Source organism: Apteryx mantelli, chromosome 1 (assembly GCF_036417845.1).
Source record: "Apteryx mantelli isolate bAptMan1 chromosome 1, bAptMan1.hap1, whole genome shotgun sequence".
Classification (NCBI taxonomy): domain Eukaryota; kingdom Metazoa; phylum Chordata; class Aves; order Apterygiformes; family Apterygidae; genus Apteryx; species Apteryx mantelli.
This window is the reverse complement of record NC_089978.1, coordinates 22,689,814-22,709,834: the sequence shown is the minus strand read 5'-3', so window position 1 is coordinate 22,709,834 and position 20,021 is coordinate 22,689,814. Positions and strand designations below refer to the sequence as shown.

At 37.6% G+C, this 20,021-nt stretch overlaps 1 protein-coding gene across 5 annotated transcripts in view; it reads right to left on the bottom strand.

Moving 5' to 3' along the window:
• The window catches only part of SGCG (sarcoglycan gamma), a 146,510-nt gene that overhangs the window by 19,436 nt on the left and 107,053 nt on the right, over positions 1-20,021 (bottom strand). For 4 of the 5 annotated variants that reach the window (XM_067290434.1, XM_067290442.1, XM_013962162.2 and 1 more), the window contains 2 exons: positions 18,792-18,911; positions 7,893-7,965 (listed from right to left, as the gene is read on the bottom strand). In XM_067290434.1, coding sequence (XP_067146535.1) covers positions 7,893-7,965; positions 18,792-18,911 — 193 coding nt within the window. The remainder of the gene's footprint in view (positions 1-7,892; positions 7,966-18,791; positions 18,912-20,021) is intronic. The other variant, XM_013962158.2, reaches the window with a different exon arrangement.

Sequence of the window (20,021 nt, the reverse complement as noted above, 5' to 3'; positions counted from 1 at the left end):
GGTGAAAAAAGCAGTCACGGAAAACGTGTAAATGGCTTTGTCCCCTACAAGCAGCAGAAACAAGTCCTTTGGATCTTTAACGGGTTAAGTGACACCTCTGAAGAACTGAGGCTTTAGCATGAACTTGAGTCACATGTTTGACTGGCTTATGTAAAAGTCAGTTGTGACAGTGGGCAGAAACTTGACGTGTTCTCAGGGAAATCTCATCAGGCAAGAAGGCAACTAACATCAGTGCATGGATTTCCTCTACTCTTGTTACTGAGGTATTACTGGTTTCAGAGGCTGGCAGTCCTTTGAAACAGGAAATGTGTTGTAGGTGCTCAGAAGAGCAGCTGTGACTGAAATGAGTGTGAAAACAGGCTTATTTAGGAGACCAGAGACTGTCCCCATGTTCACCAAACGTTCTTCCTGCCTCAGGAGGGAAGCAGCTGTGGGAGTGGAACAGGATCCCTCTGCAAATTTAGAATTATAGAAGGGAGGATAATCTAATCAGCAGAGGTAAGTTTATCTCCAAGGATCATATGGCCCATATATGTGCCCTGCAGCTGAAGACTTTGCATAGCCGAGTGCAGCCATTTGTCCTTGACTGATTTGTTTCATGAGCTTTTGAAAAACCCTGAAATCAACCAGTTGTGAGTGAAATGGTGGGTAACTCAGTTTCATCTATATGTATGAACGAAAGAGGACCCAGGTCCAGCTGTCTGTGGTTGTGTGGGTATGACTCCCTGGAACTGTTAAATTCAGGGAATGGAAGTATGTTCACAGTCAAGTGAGGCCCCTCAGCTGTTAGACCAAACCTGCAAATCTGGGTCCAGACTCTGTAGCTGACCGAGTGCAGAAGCACAGGCCTGGGATGTTCTCCGTAGAAAAGCCAGCATGGATCCTGTCCTACTGCCAATTCTTTTAGGTTATCTGACTAAAGGCTAACTGCATTAAGCGAAAAGCTGCTGAGAATCAAAGGAACAACAACAGATGGAGGAACACTAGTAACCTATTCAGTGGAAACTAAGCACACTGAACTGGCTACTTCTAAGACCAGGGGAAAAAAAAATGGTTGGACCATTGTCCCTGATGTGAAACCCACCAAGATGAGTCAATGAATAAACTCTCTTCCTGAAAAGCCATGTAAACTAAAGGGGGTTATTGCCTACAGGAGAATAATACTTATTATTAGCATGCAGGAGGAAGAGCATTTTCAAACAGAGTAGAGAGTTTTGAATTGTGTAAAACTTGCTATGAGATGTTAGGGGAAGGACCAAAGGTGCAGAAAGCGAGAGATCAAGGAGGATCTAGGGGAGAAACAAGCAGGGGAAAATAGAGGAAAAAGGGGATAAAAAGGGCTAGTTGGGTGTAAGCATTTGACTGGTCAGCACATTAGTCTGACTGAGCCCTCTGCTTGATTACTGAAGTCTATCTTAGATTCTTACTAAATCGTAACTATCTCCTGGGGGGGGAGGGGGGCGGTGGGCATTACTGAGCTTCAGGTCTGACTGGCTGATGAGCAGAACAAGTGGTCTGAGTGCCAGCCACTGGAGGAGCCTGGGACCCGGGGCTAGCTACTGGAGAAACCCTTATTTTGTGTCGGTGTATATCCCACTAAAGGATTTCAATCCTGACCAGTCAGAGAGGGGGAACAGGACTGGGCCATCCCATGGAGGGATGTTCATGTTTATGTAGGTGCCACTAAAGGCATGGTGCTCTGTGCTGATCCGTGCAGTTGGCTGTGTGTGTAGTATTTGCAGTCCATGCATGTATTGGGAACATGTGCTCCCTCTCTTTACAGCCTGAACCTGGGGACAGGGAACTGCAGCAGCCTGGCTCTCGCAGACCAAGGTCTTTGCCACAACAAACCAGCTTTAGCAGGCCAGGAAGGAGAACTCCCCCTACGTCCTGAAGCCCACCAGGTCCGGAAAGCTTTTACAAGCTCCACAACCACATTAATTCTCACTGTGTGGTGCAGATGATGATATCTCAAAAGGGTACATCTGGGCACGCCTCAGATGCATCCTGGCTGGAGAGGCAAAGGGCTGATAGATGAGCTTTCCAAAATGTGTGTCTTCTCAGGCCACGAAAGACAATGCTCTTGTTTTTGTCTAAATTTATACTTGTTACAGTATTGTACACTGCAATTATCAATAAAGGGTGTATTACTCAGAGATAAATTGGCAGCTTAGAATAGAATGCAAATTTATATCAAGCAAATTAACACCAAGGCTCATAAAAATTATTTTGCTGTAAAAATGTCTCACTAGTCAGAGAGAAGAGATACTTTAAAAATACTGATTCACAACTGTAGACTTATTTTTGTGTTATGTAATTCATTCTATTCTGATTGACTGGGCTTTTGATTTGCATAATGAATGCAAATAAAAATCACTGTACTTCAATTAGTCAAACAGTATTTTTAGGCAATTAGCATGTAAGCATTAGTATCACAAATATGATTAAATAATGATTTAGCAAATGTTTTTATCCTGATTGTCTTCTGTATATCTCTTTCTAGATTTCCATCATAATTCTTATCCATATGCCCATAAAATCCACTATTTCAGCTTCAAATCTTTCTCTCTATCTTATTATCCAATTTAGCCTTAACAAACCTGTATTTCAATAGCAAAAGGAAATCATATTATGAATGGGCAATGAAAAGGATAAAAGTAAGCCTGCATAAAGAGTCAGAGAGAGGTAGGAGCCATAAAAAAAAAAAGTGGAATTATTGCCTGTTGCAGGGTATACCCATATGCTGTCAAATGTACCCATATGCTGATAATATGTTTTTATATATGAATTTATAATCATACGCTCTCAAAAGTTCACTCACTGGAACAGTGACATCATTACTGCTATAGTGCTTTGCACATCTACAGAGTGTGGAGTGATGTGGGTCTCTCTTGAACTTGAATGTAAACCCTTGGTTGAAGAACTGTCAAAATACCAAAAACTAACTGTACTAAAAGTGATTTCCCATAGGATTTTTGCTGAGAAGGCACAGCTGCTCTCTATAAGGCATCCATATAATGGCACATATGAGATAAAAGCTACCACTCATCTATGACCATTATACTCATTAACCATAGTACACAATTATTTATACAATAAATGAGAAGATCTCACCTTTGTAAGTGCACCTCTGTGAGTTCAGGAAATACGAGGGCTCGTTCAGAAACATTGTTTTGAGATTTATATAGCTTTGCTTGTCTATTGCTTTTCCTTACAAAACAGCAAGCCATGTATATCATGGGAAGCAAACAATAGCAAAATGACAAAATTATGTATGGGTTACGTGTTATTCAAGGATATAAAGTATAGGAAGAGTAGAATAATATTCTAAATAATATTCTAAAGTACTATAAATTATCAGAAAATTATATTAGTATCAGAGTAGAAAAATGTCTAAACTGAAACACTAGTTTTCACTACTAGATTCTTATTTGAAAACTGGGTATAAAAAGGTATGTGTGCTGGAATAAAACTGGATAATATCAAGAGTGGCTACTTCCACTACTTAGAATGGAATTTAAGGGGAAGCTGACTTTTACAGAATTGCTATAAATGTCTTTGCCTAGTTCCATTAGTTGCTGTAATGCATTTCCCACGTACATTTTTGTTACAATGTGTGTATCTGAACATGGGCTCCTACAATTTTGTGAAAATATCCTGTTTTGGGAAGCAAGGCTTCCACTACAGCTTTGCTGTGATCCAGATGGAGATGTCAGCTAAAGTCCATGGAGGTTACCAGGGAGATCTGCTACAGGCAAGTTTTGAACATACCAGTTACACACCAAAGCACAAGTGCTGAGGCCATTTTCATCTAAAACCACAGAAGAGGTGCCACTTTCCACCTTTTTATAATATACTGATTTTGCTATTCTGCAAGGAATTATGAAGCATCAGTTCAAATCCCTCCTCATGTTGAGGGGAATGAAACCTGTATCTGTGACCTCTATTTACCAAACCACAAAATAGTTCAGAGGGAGTGAAGAACTGGATGACAGCCAACCCTGGGTTGAATTTCAGGCATTGCACAACCAAGTCATCAGGCAAAAAGTAGAGCAAGTAAAGAGGAGATAATTAAATGGTTAGGACATTTGCCTGGTTCTTAGTCTCCTTCCAGGATTATTTTTAATTTTTAAATCAGAAATGCAAACCCCAGGTCTTCCCCCACTCTCAGCTGAATGTGTTAACTGCAAGCGTAACTTGTACTTCCTCTTGCTTGCTCTCACTTGGAGAGGACTATGTGGAAGTGAAAGGAAAGGAGCTGTATCCCAGTCAAACAGGAGCCTACTGTCAAAAAAGCACTCCTGGCTCTGGGCTTTCCATAGGCAGTTGGCACATGAGAAGGTCTATATCAGGTAGCTGACGTACAGAGACAGGTAGGAGTTTAGATATATTCTTGTTCTTGCTAATTACTGCTGGCTATTTTTAATCAGGTACCTCCTCAGTGGTGTTTGTCTAGGGAGGATATTTTCTGGCTATATCCAAATCTTCCCATCAACTCTAAAAAGAGCCAAGACACCTGACTGGCTTTCTAAATAGCCTCATTAAGGTCAGGCACTCCATTTTTAGATGTAGTGTTACTTAATTTTAGGGGTTTACTTAGCATATATTTGGAAGGACTTAGACACCTATCTTCATTTTAGATGTTTAAATCACATATTCAGATCCCAAGGCAATCCTCAAAATTCCTCTCAGCTACTGTATAATTCCGCAGACACCTACATTTCTGTAAGTAAAGTCTGCTAGGTATCTAACTTTCGTTTAAGTCCTCATGCCACCAAGACCAGACCATGGCCCAGTAGAATTATTCCTATGAGGCCTCTACTACTCCAAGAATCTTCCTCAACTGAAGCCTTCCAGGAGGTGCAGGGAAGAGAGGTATTTAAATATGCTACTTAGATGTTTGGGCAGACACTTGTTATGTTTGAAACCCTGTTTTTAAGCCTCTACTAGGTCCTAAAATCTTAATGAATTTTGTGAAGGGAAACTAAGTATCTTATTTAGATATAGGAATTCCAGGAAGGGAATTCAAAAATAAGTAATATTATTTTAAATGTAGGGGTGCTTCAGTTTTGAGGTGTAGACTTCTTTATTACAGTTCTTCCCTACTAGTTGGAAGTAAATGCAAGCACCTCTCTTCCTCTTTCTGGATGAGTCATTAATGCAATCTATTAGACTGAAAAATACTCTATATGTTTCCTTTAAATTATGGAATGAAAAGACAGTTACTGACCATGGTTTAATAGTATTGCTTTGTCTCCATTACTTAGCTATAAAAAGATATGTTCCAACACACTTGTCACTTCATTTCCAATAAAGCAGTTGGTCTTGAAATTCAGCATTTGGACTAGAAAGCCAGCAGAATATGCAATTCAGAAGGCCGTTTGTGCCAGCATTGTTTGCTGTACTGCTCTAAATCTGAATAGCAGAGAATGTGGCCTCAATTCACATGATACAAGTTGAAAAGTTATGAGCATTAACAGCTTTAAAGTCAGCTCTTTGAAACATGCAACTACATTTGAAGTTGATGGGTTTTCCTGAAGCTGTATTCCCTAAATTTAATGCTGCATCCTGTGGCACTTCATCCAGCATATCACATTCACATGGCACATCATAACCACTAAGCTAAAAACAGCAGAAGATTAATAAATCAGATGGTGAAAGTGTGGAGATAAGGCTTAAGGTGAGTAAATAGGTTCTGTTACCTGTAACTTGGTTCTCATTACCTTAATCTGGAAATGAAGTATAATTTCAAATAGAAAATAGAAATATATATTACTAAAATTGCACTCTAAAAGTTCATATTGACGTGCCTTTCAATAGGTAATTCCCTGTGTTCCACAGCACAGAATGAAATGGAATAGTTATAAGACATTACAAAATTGCAATTCATTGGTAAACTCTTCTCAGCTTCTTCACAATAGAATGTATGAACTTTGCTTACACTGACATTTAAGATTACCCTTGAAAATAACCTTTATCCAGTGTGAGTTTTGTCAGTTGTTCTTCTCTATGTCTTAACTTAGCACCTGCACTGTAGACATATGCATTTGCTTCTTGAGCCTCCTAGGAACTCCTCCAAAGAATCATTTCTGTCTCTACTTTCTGGCTTGACACTGATTGTGAGTGGTAAAGACAGCAAAAATAATACAGGAACAAGACTTTCTGAAACTGCTCTAGGCCAGATTCATGTGCAGCCTGTGAGTTCTGCACACATTGCTCAGCTTCCCGCCCTGATATTCAGCTTTTTTCCTAGAGTTAGGTTGGTTTGTAGTGCAGGTAGTTAGTAGGTCTGGATTTAAGGCAGACATTAAATCAATCATAAGCATCAGTGTTGACATGGCCATGTAGGCACTTCCTTGACATTAAAATAATTGAGATAAGAACTTTTGGCAAAATCTGTACATCCCACTATTTTCCATTTATTAAACACAGAAACGGAATGGGATTTTAACTTATTACACTTGAGCCCTACTAATGGGTAGCAGCACTCTAGATCAAACGTGCATATGGATGACATAGTAAAATGATTAAACAGATAAACCACCAGCTACTCGTCCATACAGCACAACTTTATGAGCCCTTTCAATTAATCTGAATACTTTCCTTCAAATTATATCATATTTCAAAAACAGATGAAAAATTCATACTAACATTAGCTTGATGTCATTTGAAATAGTGTAATTGTTTGTAAATAAAGTTTAAGTAAGAACTAAATAAATGAATTCTATTTCATCAAAATGGAGATAATCACAGGAAATTATAAATTTACAACAAAAGGAATCCACTCCCATGAAAAACAGATAATATTCATTACAGTGCAGAATGCTATGTGCTGGGCAAAGTCTGTAACATCCAAGTTCTACTATAATGGAAGAAACACATTTCTAAAAATGGAATCAACATGTGAAAACTGATGTCCTGAGCTCATTCTGTCTTCAAATGCAACCAGAAGCTGTCTCACTGTAAGTAAATATTAAATATCAAGGAGAAAATTAAAAGAAGCAAGATAATAAAGTCTCCCTCTCATTTACCAGCCTCAGTTTGAAAATTCAGTCACCAAGATACAGACAGTGTTCATGAAAGTTTTAATTATCTTCTGATACTCTCTGATAGTTAGCCCCATTGGAGAAGAAACACTACGAAGAGAAATTACGATAGAAAGTAGCAGACTGCCAAGGTATAAAAGTACAAAATGGTTCTTGTTATTGAAGATGTCCTGTTTCATTTAATTTTTCTTTGAACTGACAGATAAAATGAAATACAAGTTTGTCATGGACTGAATGTATATTGAGTTTATCACCTTATCATAATTAACATACTATAAGGTAATTTGGGATACTCCAAATTGCATATAGCAATGCAGAAGCTCTGTCCTAGGATTAAGGAGCTCTGGAACATGAAAGGTACTTTATAATGATTTTCTCACCTCAAACTGCTTGTGAATTATACAGAACTTTGCACATTTCAAAATGTCTCTTACTAGTCCATTTCCTCAGACTGATACTAGTTTCTAAAAATCCTGAGTAATTGAGTAAATATGACCTACTTCAGATAATCAACTCTAATTATAACATATCACAAAATGTCACACTTAAGTATTCCAAAATTGTAAAATAGAAGTTTACAGAAAAACTTTCCACAATATATTACATGACTTTAAATATTCATAATGTAATGCATCAGCAACAAGTCATCTCCCAAAAAATTTCAAAATTGCAGAGCAATATATAATTTCCTTTCAAAACAATAATTTATAAATGTCACATAGGAAAGAAAAAAGGTTATTAGCAGTTCTGTAAGTGTTGTTGAAAATCCCTAGGTCTGAAAAATGTGAATATGTATAGCAAACAACATCTACTTATTGGATTTATTTTTTATGTAGAAGTTCTTACCTAAGCTGTTTAAAAGCCTCTGCCTTCACAAGTGGTGTTTCTACAGAGTGCTCAAAAAGTGCTCCTTCGGGCCCTGAAAAACAAGAAAAACACTATACTGTAAAGGTTCAAATGTTGAAAAAATAGCTACACTGATTTATATGGCCACTCTGATGCCAGAAATGAAAATATGAAAATATATACTGACAGTTAACAAGCAGCATCCCTGTAAGCCCTGCAGCAGCCCTGTCCCGCAGGTGTTCTCAGAATGCACCTGATACATAGAGACTGATGAAAGCACTCAAAAAAGCAGCTAAACAACAGCATCTGCAGTAGGATTGGAGTCTTACAGCATTCTCTAATTGGTTTTGTGGATAAAGTGCACATGCAAAATTCAGGAGGCCTAGGTTTGGTGCTTTTCTCAGTCTTACAGAATTCATGTATCTAATCACTTTTCAGGTATGGATGCAGCAAGACAATATAATTTAATATGATATTATAAATGATTGTTTTTTGCTGGCTGCTCTAAAACAGTCAATTATCCTCAAGAAAGAATTCTAGGTTGGTATATTGCAAATATATGGAGACATATTTCTATAGTCATTTCTGTTTTAAATTAGGTATCCACACTCTGGAAAGATTAGAATTACCACGTTTTGGGGCTTAGCATTTTATATTGGCTCTGTTTTGCTTCTTTTTTTGCTGTGTGTTTTGGTTCTTAGACAGAGGTAGTTATCTCTCAATATGTACTATATAGAGAAGCTAAACAACTAAGTCAGGGTTTTGGATTCCACCTTGAGAACCAAGCTACGAAGTCCATTTTCAGCTTTTTACCAGATACAGCCCTAAACCGTCATGAATCCATTTTGGAAATTCTGTAGCAGGTAAGAAGGTATGAGCGTGCAGATAGCTGCATGCTTCTGAATATACTCACATGCACACACATGCTTGCAGATACTAGTGTATCTGCATAATTTGTAGTAACTAATATTTTAAATGCAAATATACATGTAAGCAAGGGAAAAAGCAGTTTTTCTTGCTTTGTTTCTGGAAGACTTGATGATATTGGAATGAGAAAACGAAAGTATTTGTGGAATCAGACAGCCAGAAGGAAACATAAGGAGAAATGGATGATTGATGAGCGGATGTGGAATAAAGGGAAAAAGACAATGAAAATCAGTGGGGGCAACCACAGAGAACAAAGCAAGAACCACGCAATTAACCATGGCCGGCCAGATACTAGGTTTTATCTTGCAAAATAGCCTTAATGTTAATGAAGAAGAGTTCAAATCCTGTCTGATTTAATGAATAGTGTTATATTCATGCCAGTTAGCAGATTCCAAAAAGATTCATTTATTTAAACAGATTATGAGAAAATCAATAGCTAAATAAAATTTAAAAGGAAACTTTAAAGGTAGCTTTCTTGCTTTGCTTCTGGAAGACCTGATGATATTGGGATGAGCAAATGAAAGTATTTGTGGAATCAGACAGCCAGAAGGAAACATAAGGAGAAATGGATGATTAATGAGTGGATGTGGAATAAGGGAAAAAGACAATGAAAATCAGTGGGGGCAACCACAGAGAGCATCAAAGGTAAAAAGAAAAAAGTGAAATCAAGAGATGACATTAAAAATGAATACATTAGCGACTTTCCTGGGAAATGTACTGCTGAGCTAACTGATACGAAGACCATTACTTCAGGTGGCCTGGAGGGATGTTCTCAAAATGCTCTAAGAAAGCATTAAAGGAGGCACTTTTTGAGACAGACTCTGGCTAAAACCGCAGTTCCTTAGAATGAAATCTGCTTAGCTTGGATGGAAGGGTAGTAAACAAGATGTAAGAATCACCATACTAAACCACTTCACCACTTCACTGAAGCATAGGTTTCTAAGCTACCTTTTAAGCTTCCTTTTAAATTTTATTTAGCTGTTGATTTCTTCATCACCTATTTAAATAGATGAATCTTTTGGGAATCTGCTAACTGGAATGGATATAACACTATTCATTAAATCAGACAGGATTTGAACTTTTCTTTGTTAACATTAAGGTTATTTTGCAAGATAAAACCTAGTATCTGGCTGGCTATGGTTATTTGTTATCCTGCTCTTGCTATCGTCTTGGCTAGTGTTACAAGGTGGCAACCTTACACACCAGAGATAATGAAAAAACTCAAGGAATTAAATAAGTTTGTCAGAAACTGCTGGTAGAACTGAGATATTTTACAGGAATATGCTGATCTGTCAAAACTTCTGACTTTTACTTTGCTTGCCAACTAGAAATGGCAGAGTTCAATTATTTCTGTGATGAGCAGACATTGCCTCATATGTGATTCTTCTGACTGATAGTGTGGTCCTCAGAGAATGTGTTGTGATTCCTTATTATCCTTCATTCCCACTATGACCTACTTGACAATTCTTAGTGAAGCAAATATTTCACTATCTTCCTCACCTAGATTTTCATCTTACATTTATAGCGAATGAGTTGTGATTTCAGTGAAATATATGCTGCCACATTGTTACTTGTACTAACAAAAGATTTATCAGTAAATTTAAATAATCTCGAGATGCATGATTTATCGGGGAGATAGTTTGATCTTAAGGTCTTCCGATTGTAGTTCTGGGAAGTCTTTATGTTTACATTAGGAGGTTAAAAAAAAAATCTTTGGTTCCCGAAAGGGTGGATTTATAGAGTGATATACTTGGTTCTTGCTTCCCACTGGTTTACGTCATGGAGGAGTCAGGAAGTGCATAAAGTAGATTCCTTTTAGATGAAACTGAACTGAAAAATGTGCTCCAAGAGTACATTTAGTACATCAAGACTGCAAATACACATTAAGTCCACAGGACCAGACTAAAGTGGTCCAAAGCAAACCCCCCAAAATCTATATAGGATGAACAGCAAATCTTTAGAACCGACAGAACTGTCAGATCTGCAGCAGAAGTACAGTCCTGATTGAACTAAATGCTAAAGTAGATGCACATTTTGAATGGTTGACTGTAGAAGGCATTTCTAAATTTCTTCTTCTTTTTTTTTCCCCCCCGCTTCCTTTTTCTTATTCATCCTTCCAAAACTGCTGGCTATAATAGTGCCGACAATAAATGGACAAACACATGCATGCATCTACATAACAGCATACTTTCTATGGAGTGCTCTTCCACTTGAGTGTGGTTTGGAATCCATTTCCTTTTCCTTTATACAATTTAAATTTTTCTGAATTTTAAGTACCAGCTTAGCTGTACTGTGTAGTAGGATGTGATATAGTGATGATGTGATACAAATGAATTTCCATCATTGGATAAGCTGCATAGCTTCTTATAATGCCAGTTGTGTGAAACTACATAGTTTGAAATTTCATGCCTTGCTGAATGGCTGCATTTCCTTACACATGATGGTCACTGTGATAAAATTTGTACTAGTTTCTTGATATCTAAATAATAGCATCCCATAATAAGGGTGTTTGTGTGGTTTCTGGATACAGATCCATTTCAACCTTGTTTTAAGATCCGTAGGAAAGGCTGGACATTTGGTAGCACTGGCATTCTGGAGAGAGAGATGGATATCGATACTTCTAGGTATGTGCACTGTCTTGTTTCCATAGCCCTAGTCAGACAGGTATATGAACAGTCTACTGTATAACTTTTTGTAAGATCTGTGTGACTGAAAGTCTTGTGTTTTCATTTATGTAACTATTTTCATGCTGCAAGGCTGTTCTGACTTCACAAACATAGAAGATCTGACTCCCTCCTGTACCCCCAGGTCTTCTGCAAAGCTGTTTTCCAGTTGGTCAGTCCACAGCAGGTACTGGCGCATGGGGTTATTCCCCCCCAGGTGGAGGACTTGACATCTCCTTTTGCTATAGTTCATGAGGTTCCTGTTTGCCCATTTCTACAGCCTGTTGAGGTCTCTCTAAATGGCAGCACAACCCAGAGTGGTCTGTCAGCCACTCCTCCCAGTTTTGTATCATCTGCAAACTTGCTGCACCATTCAATCCTCCCGGTCATTAATGGAGATGTTAAACAGTACTGGCCCCAGTATCAGTCCTGGAGGTACAGCATTCATGACTGGCCTCCAGCTGAACTTTGTGCTGCTGATCACAACCCTTCGAGCCTGGTAGTTCAGAGAGTTTTCAGTCCACTTCACTGTCCACTTATATAGTTCAGACTTGGGAAGACAGTGCCGAAAGCCTTGCTAAAGTCAAGATGAACAACATCTACTGTTTTCCCTTATCCACCGAGCTAGTCATTTTATTGTAGAGGACTATCAAGTTGGTCAGGCATGGGTTCCCTTTCATAAATCCCTGATGACTATTCCTAACCATGTCCCTACTGAATGTCCCTACTACGTTTGGAAATGGCATCCAGGAGGATTTGCTACATCACCTTTCAGGGGATCAAGGTGAGGCTGACTGGCCTGTAGTTCCCTGACTCCTCCTTCTTGCCCTTCTTGAAGACAGGAATGGCATTTGCTTTCTTCCAATCTTCAGTAACCTCCCCCAGTCACCACAACCTTTCAAAGATCATCAAGAGTGGCCTCACAATGACACTGACCAGCTCCCTCAGCACTCCTGGGTGCAGCCCATCAGGTCCCGTGAACCACGTCTATGTCCAGTTTGTTTAAATGTTCCCTAGGTTGATCCTCCCCAGCCAAGGGTAAGTCTTTGCTCCAGACTTTTCCACGGATCTCAGGGGCCTGGAATTCCTGAAGGCTGGTCTTAACAGTTAAGATCAAGGCAAAGGAGGCAGCAAGTTCCTCATCCTTTTCCTTGTCCTTTGTCATTAAGTCCCCCGTCCATGCATTTTTCCCTAGACTTCCTTTTGCTGCTGATATACCTGTAGAAGGCCTTCTTGTTGCCCTTCATGTCCCTCACCTGATTCAACTCTGGGAGACCTTTGGCTTCCCTAACCCCATCCCTGCACACTCTGGCAGTGTCTCTGTATTCCTCCTGGGTGACCTGACCCTGCTTCCACCTCTTGTATGCTTCCTTTCATGAGTGAGTTTAGTCAGGAGCTCCCTGGTCATTTATGCAAAGCCTCTTGCCACCTTTGCTTGACTTCCTGCACATGGGGATGGACTGGTCTTGAGCTTGGAGAAGGTGATCCTTGAAAATCTACCAGATCTCCTGGACACCCTTCATCACAGGATGGTCTCCCATGGCATTTTTCCTGAACAGGTGAAAGCATGCTCTCCTGAAGTCCAGGACTGTGATCCTGATTTTTGCCTTGTTCCCTCCTCTCAGGATCCTGAACTTCACCATCTCACAAGCCCTGCAGTCAAGACTGCCTCCAACCTTCACATCCTCAACCAGTTCTTTCTCATTTGTAAGTAGGAGGTCCAGCAGAGCACCTGTCCTAACTGGCTCCTCCAACACCTGTGTTATGAAGTTATCATCAATGTACTCCAAAAACCTCCTGGATTGCTTGTGCCCTGCTGTGTTTCCATTCTTGGAGATATCAGGGTGGTTAAAGTCCTCCATGAAGGCCAGAGCCTGTGAATGTGAGGCTTTTTCCAGTTGCCTGAATCTTATATCTTCTTATATCTTATATCTTCTACTCGTCTCATCTTCTACCCATCCTCATCTACTTCTTCCTCACCCGGTGCTCTGTAGCAGACACCCACCACAACCTAGCTCACAATCTTTCAACCAACTCATCATCTGTCCTGAGGCAAAACACCATGCATTCCTGCTGCTCTCTCATATAAAGGGCAATACACCTCCTCACCTGTCCGTCCTAAAAAGCTTCTATTTCAGTGAAGTATTTTGAATGGCATATTTGTAAAACACCTTATTTGTTTGCTTGTTATAGCGTCATTACTGTAAGTAGGACTCTCACATTAAAAGTGCTGAGATAACCAGTGCATATTGGAGTAGCAGAAGTAACATTAATGGATATTCACAGTATCATGAAGTAACATATCTAGCAACTATGTTCTTCTATATATAATCAAATATTTTGAATAATCAGATTAATAAAAGGTAAGTGAAACCTACTAGTTTAACTACATTGAAACAGTCTGTTATCTGCTTACAAAATAATAAATAACAGTTTCAGAAGGAAAAGTCATCGTTCTCTAAAACTCAGTTGGTGAGTTCTATCTCCATCTCACCAGCATGGATGGACTCTGAAAATCTCTATTCTGTGCTCTTATACTCTGCCTGATTTTCACCTAGTTCCTCTGTCATCTTCAGAAACCCATACAACAGCTATAACTCACCATCATCTGTTAGTAGTTTCAAAACTGATTAAAAGTAGAATTAAAGGTTGTAAGTATGGATATTTATATCAGTGGCTTAAGGGGAAAATATATTAGAAATTCAGTTGCACTCTCTCTCGTATATTCTCTATCCCACCCCTTAGCTGAACATCAAGAAACTGAAGTAGAAGAGCATGAAAGGCAAGGACAAAATGCTAAGGTTCTCTAACAGATGAATTAAATGTCACCATCTGTATTTCTTGCATCTATTTTGTATGCAATATAGCATGAGGTGTTCTGTTATTAAATACATTTATATCTTTGAATTGTAAATGAGATGGCAAGCCTGGCTGATAAAGGTAATAGTACGGGTGTAATAAACTTTCATAGGCATTTAGTCTGATGCCATATGACATTTTGATTAAGAGATTAGAGCAATACAGATCATCCTGGAATGCATTAAATAGATTAAAATCGGCTGATAAATCTTAAAACATAATTGTAAACAGAGAACCGTGAGTGAGGGGATGTGCTATTTGTGGGACCCTATGTGATGTAACACTCTATCAAGAACTTGGAAGAAATAAAATAATTAGTGATGAAGTTTCAGATGGCACAGACACTGGGAAAGAAGTGATAGGAATAAAAAGGACAAGTCAGTAATAAAGGAATATCTGAATTATTTTGCAAATGTGACTTTATCAGGTCAGCCAGGTTTAGACTTATCTCTCTATACATGAGCTCCCTTCCCAATTATTTAAGCCCCAACTAAATTACCTAGTAATATTTTCTGATGCTGAATTTTTTTTTGACAACATTTCTAAACTTTATTATTTAGAAATCTTTTCTCTTGTAATTAAGATTCAGAATGCCCTCCTGAGCCTTGAGGTCACTTTTAAAGCCACCTTCAAAACTAGAGCTGCAGTCTGCTCAAGAGTGGGCCAACAGGCCTCTGGAGGACATCTTCCAGTGCATGTGGGATGCTGCATGCCAAAGGTGCACTCGTGATGTCTCAGTATGGGATGTGCAGACACAAGTAAGGAAGTGCCCATAGCAGAGCAGGGAACACTTCTGTCTCACAGACTTTCTTAAATTCACTCTGGGACCAGTTTGTATACAGCCTTTTGTATTTCTCCTACTGTGCTTCTTACACATAAGTTCACATTTAGCTATATAGAAATGAACAGTGTTTATTTGCATTTAAGATGTAGTTTGATAAGATTAAGAAAGAGATTGTATAACCTACTTGTCAGTTTATGAAAAACACCAAACTGCCAATTTTGAACAGTGTTATACTAAAAAAACCCACAATGTGGCAATGTTTGTTGGAAAATGGCCCTAAATTGATTTCTTGTCTTCATTAACTACTTTATCTTTTGGATTATAAAGAAATAACATGAAATGATTATATTAATATTACTATATAACATATTTACTATTTTTATAGCATCCTATTTATATACATAAAGTAATTCTGTGATTTTGCAATTAAGTCTAAAATATAGAAAAGCAAAATATGTATTTTTTTAATGAGAGAATTGAAGTCAGCAAATTTCATTAATCCCCTCCCCCAGCTATCAAAGCCTATCTGCCTCTTAAAAGTCTAGCAGAATAATGTTTGTTCATACCTAAAATTGTCTCATACTTAACTTAGCTTCTGAGCATAAGCATTTAAATTAAACACACATCTTCACATTGCACTTCGGTGTTAGCTATTCAAACTGAAGACCTTTACATAGAACAGAGCATGAGAAAATCACCTGCAGTACTCGGCAAATACTTTAAGAGACTGAAAGGCAAGCAAGCAAAAGGGCAAGTAGTAAATGGAGGGAAGGTGATATAGTGTTTCTCTATAAAGATATTGATTATTTCTGCACTGCTTTTCTTCAAGATGAGTGGAGAGTAAGCAAATGCATTCTATTAATTTCTTGCGTTCCATTATATTTGTCGTCAAAATATTAGCATTTACTACAGTCAAGGTATGTAAATTATTTGTATTTGTTAAAAAAAGTCTTTTATGCAGTAGTTATGATCACTTTATAACTGCTTAATGTTAATTATTTTTCTCTTGTATATAACTTCATTTACTTGAGCCTATTTTCTTCTTTATCTAGATAGCTCTCTAGTTTGCAAGTTTGCAGAGCAGGCAAGGAATTGGAAAACCAGGACTCCTATGGCTATGGACTCTAGCCAATTGTATGCAAGGACTTCCAGCCAGGGCTGGGACTTCACTCCTCCTGCCATGACAATATTGTCAGTTGTAAAGCAATCAGCTCTTTGCCAAAGCCAATGCACTTGTTACAAGGAGGGTTTCATTGTCAACAATGCCAGCTGAATGTATAAAATGCTACCAGATCAAAACGCTGATATTCAATACTTCCTTAGCAGCAGAATAAATGTCTGCAAAAGGCGCAGGTCAGCAGTGCAATTAGATTAGAGAGGATGTAGCTGGAATATATGCTCCTCCAGATATCATAAATTAAGGGTGGAATTCAGCTTCAGATTCATACACCCAAATTTAAGTGTCTACGATGCAGGTGTCAACACGTAAGCTAGAGGCAGAATTTAGTTGCCTAAGCCTATGTATCTAGTGTCATCTAAAGTACCCTCATATATCCTGCCTGGCCTCCAGCTGTCACTGCCAAAGGAAGGGAGTCTTTTTTAGGTACTGTGATACATCCCAGGGCCGTGGTGGGAGCTTAGACACCTCACTTGCATGTAGATATCCACACTGTAGACTCTTGAATGTAGATCCCTGAACCCCAGCCCAGTTTCTTATGTTATAGGGGCTGATCATGGGTTTTGCAATGTTCTCTTAGGAGAACAGAGAGAGAGTCTGTCACAATGTTATTGCAACAAATTTCTACCACCTGTGCCAAAACTTTTTGAACTGTAATAGTATGAGGCCAAATAGACTAAACTTGTTGAGAAATGACAGTTTCTGAGGTTTTGGTTTAGCTTATTCCTAGACTTGTACTTTTCCTAAAATAGTATAAATCACAAAGGCATTTGCTCTCTGTTATACTATATTTTAGTTGCAAAATTATCAGTTTTCTTAAAAACTGTTACTGAGCTTTTCTTAGTTCACATAAATAATGAGAAGTAAAATCAAATAGTTTATTACATTGTACATAAAATACTGCAAAGCATTCATTGTGAATTTTAAGCCTAAACTATCTAAACATCTCTTAGTGTATGTACTTTTCAAAACTTGTTTCACATTGATCTTACTCTCTATCTATCTAAAATATTTTTAAAAAGTTAACTTAGTACCCAAAGTATTACTAATTTATCCTTCATGATAATAGTATCATTTAAATCACAATTTTAATAAATTCATTTGAAGCATAGTAGGCATGACTGTCTTCTCACTTACATTAATTTTACACTGAAATAACTTCACTGACTTTAATGGATTTGCTTTTGACTTGTACTACAGTGTAAAAAGAAACAGGCAATGTGCCTTTCCACAAAAACTACTAAAGTAAATAATTATACTTGTAAAGACAAACATTGGAGAAGTCAGAATACATGTTTTAGCATAATTTCAACTCATGTATGAATGATTTTTACTTACTTTGAGGAGAGAGAGACCTTTTCCAAATCAGTTAAAAATTACGCAGTTTTTCATATCTTTGCTAAACATGCTTTTCTATTAAAGTTTAGCATCCCTTGGGCAAACAATAATCATTTGATATGCTTTCCTGGTTAAACAAAGTTGTAATTCCAATTAGGATAAAAAGTAAAAAAACTTAAGATAAGACCCTCAGGGGTAAACATAATTTATTAACACATTTATTTTAACTTAAATTTGGCTTTGAAGTACTAATTGTATGCTTACTACCACATTTGTATTTGTATGCACTGAAATAATATGAATTGATCCATGAAAATCAAGAGCTCAGGTTTCAGAGCACTAATAATTAGTGAAAGTTAAACACGATAGTCATAATTAGGTTAAAAATATTGAAAAGGAAACTGAAAACAAGGTACAGGATAATTTCAGAATTTCCTTTGATGAACTGTTCCAGTTTAAGTGAAACCACTCCTTGACACATCCATTTTAATGCAATCTTACATCTGGAAAAGCTAGACTTTATCAGGTCATATGAAAGTAAATGGCTTTTCATGTGATAACTTTGACAGAGGCATCTTACTTTACTCTCTAAATGGATACTTTGTTGATTTGTAGAAATAATTTAAGACAAACTTGTCTTTTGACAGATGACATTTTAAAAACTATAAATAACATTTTGTGACATGTGCTACAGGCAAAGGAGAAATACAGTGGCTTTCACTTTGAAAGATAAAGCCATCACTTTTTCTACCAGAGAGACTCTAAAAGGTTTTCACATATAAAACTCAATACAACAGATTTCTCAGACAAAAATATGTAAGATTCTTTTAGTTACAGTTAATCAGTGTACACTGGAAAGGTTAAATAATTCAGAAAAAAAATGCACAAGTACAATTCTCACCACTAAGTGTATGGGCTTTATAATAAAATACATACACACACATATAAACATATACATATATTAACACTTTTTACTGATTATTTATTGAAAAAAGTCAGAATATTTTCTGATTTCTATTTTCTAATGAGATGTTCTGTTAGTCAAAGCAAGACAGAACTTGTGCTCCCACACACGGTTTATTTAAAATAACATTTTAGCTGAGTTTTGTTGTGGTTATTAGTTGAGCACTTCTTAAAATTGTGTTACAAACCTGTGACTCGAAGTTTATCTGTGCCAATTACAACCTCATTTTCATCCACTGTAAAAAGTGGCTTGCCATCCTTTGAGTTGATCTGAAATTGCTGACCATGAAATTCTACCATTTTAGGACCTGCAAAGCACAGTAGAATAAAGGAATAATTACATCAGCTCTTTCAACGCTCTTTATAAATTGCCAAGCATTCAAACTGTGGTCTTAATAATTTAGTGACTCGTTTAAGTGCATTAAGTTCACGAAACACTCAGATATTCCAAGAATAGAGGCCCTGTAAGTACTGAAACTGGATAAATCTATTTACAAGATCTAATTCATTGTTTAAAACTGCCTGGAGTCACGCTTTCAAGTTGGGTTTCCAGGGAATGTAGGAAATCCTTCACAGATTGATGAAGACAAACGTTCATGTTCTTGGTGTTAAAACTGCTAAAATTCTTTGATCAGTATAACATCTTTCAATTTTGAAAACATGGAGATGAATTATCAAGGTCTTTTTAGCATCATCCCTTATGACTAGGGAGACTCAGATGCTTTGAAATGACAGCCTTTTTCCATGTAAGGGCAGGACCCTCAGCTCTTCATAACAAATGCAAGTTTAGCTCCACATATCTGGCAAATATTGCTGATCATGTTGTTCTTAGGAGATATTGAAAAAGCTGAGAGAGTATTTTCAGCTTGTATCTGGTACTCCAAAAATTAAAATAATCATGTGCAGGACAGCAGTCTGCTGTCTACATATAATATATTCAGTTAAAGCAGAAGTCTTACCTAGCAGTTTGTAGCTTACAATCTATGCTTGCTTGTTATCATTCTGCTAGAGGTTAGCTTCTATTAAGCTCGAAAGGAGCCTGCTTTCCTCATTCTGCAATATGCAGCTACTATTCTTAACACATTATTAGATCCTAAATTCACTAAAAATTCTGTTCTACTGTACTGGTTTGGTGGAGTGAATATAAGTCAAGCTCTTACTAACCCCTTTCCAAACAAACCAGAGAAATTAAAAATTCAAATCACATAAATTTGAATGTCTATTTGATAGAATTGTTATCCAACTCTATGTTCAGAATTAAAACTACAAGAGAATAGCCGAAGCACTTGAGATTCCTTTTCAGCAATTCTTTAATAAAGGTAATTCACAGATCATCCATGGGACAGATGGGCACTGTGTTGCTTCCTACCCCAGTAATAATCTGTTTTAACGTGCCTACTCTCATTAATGTTAAATAA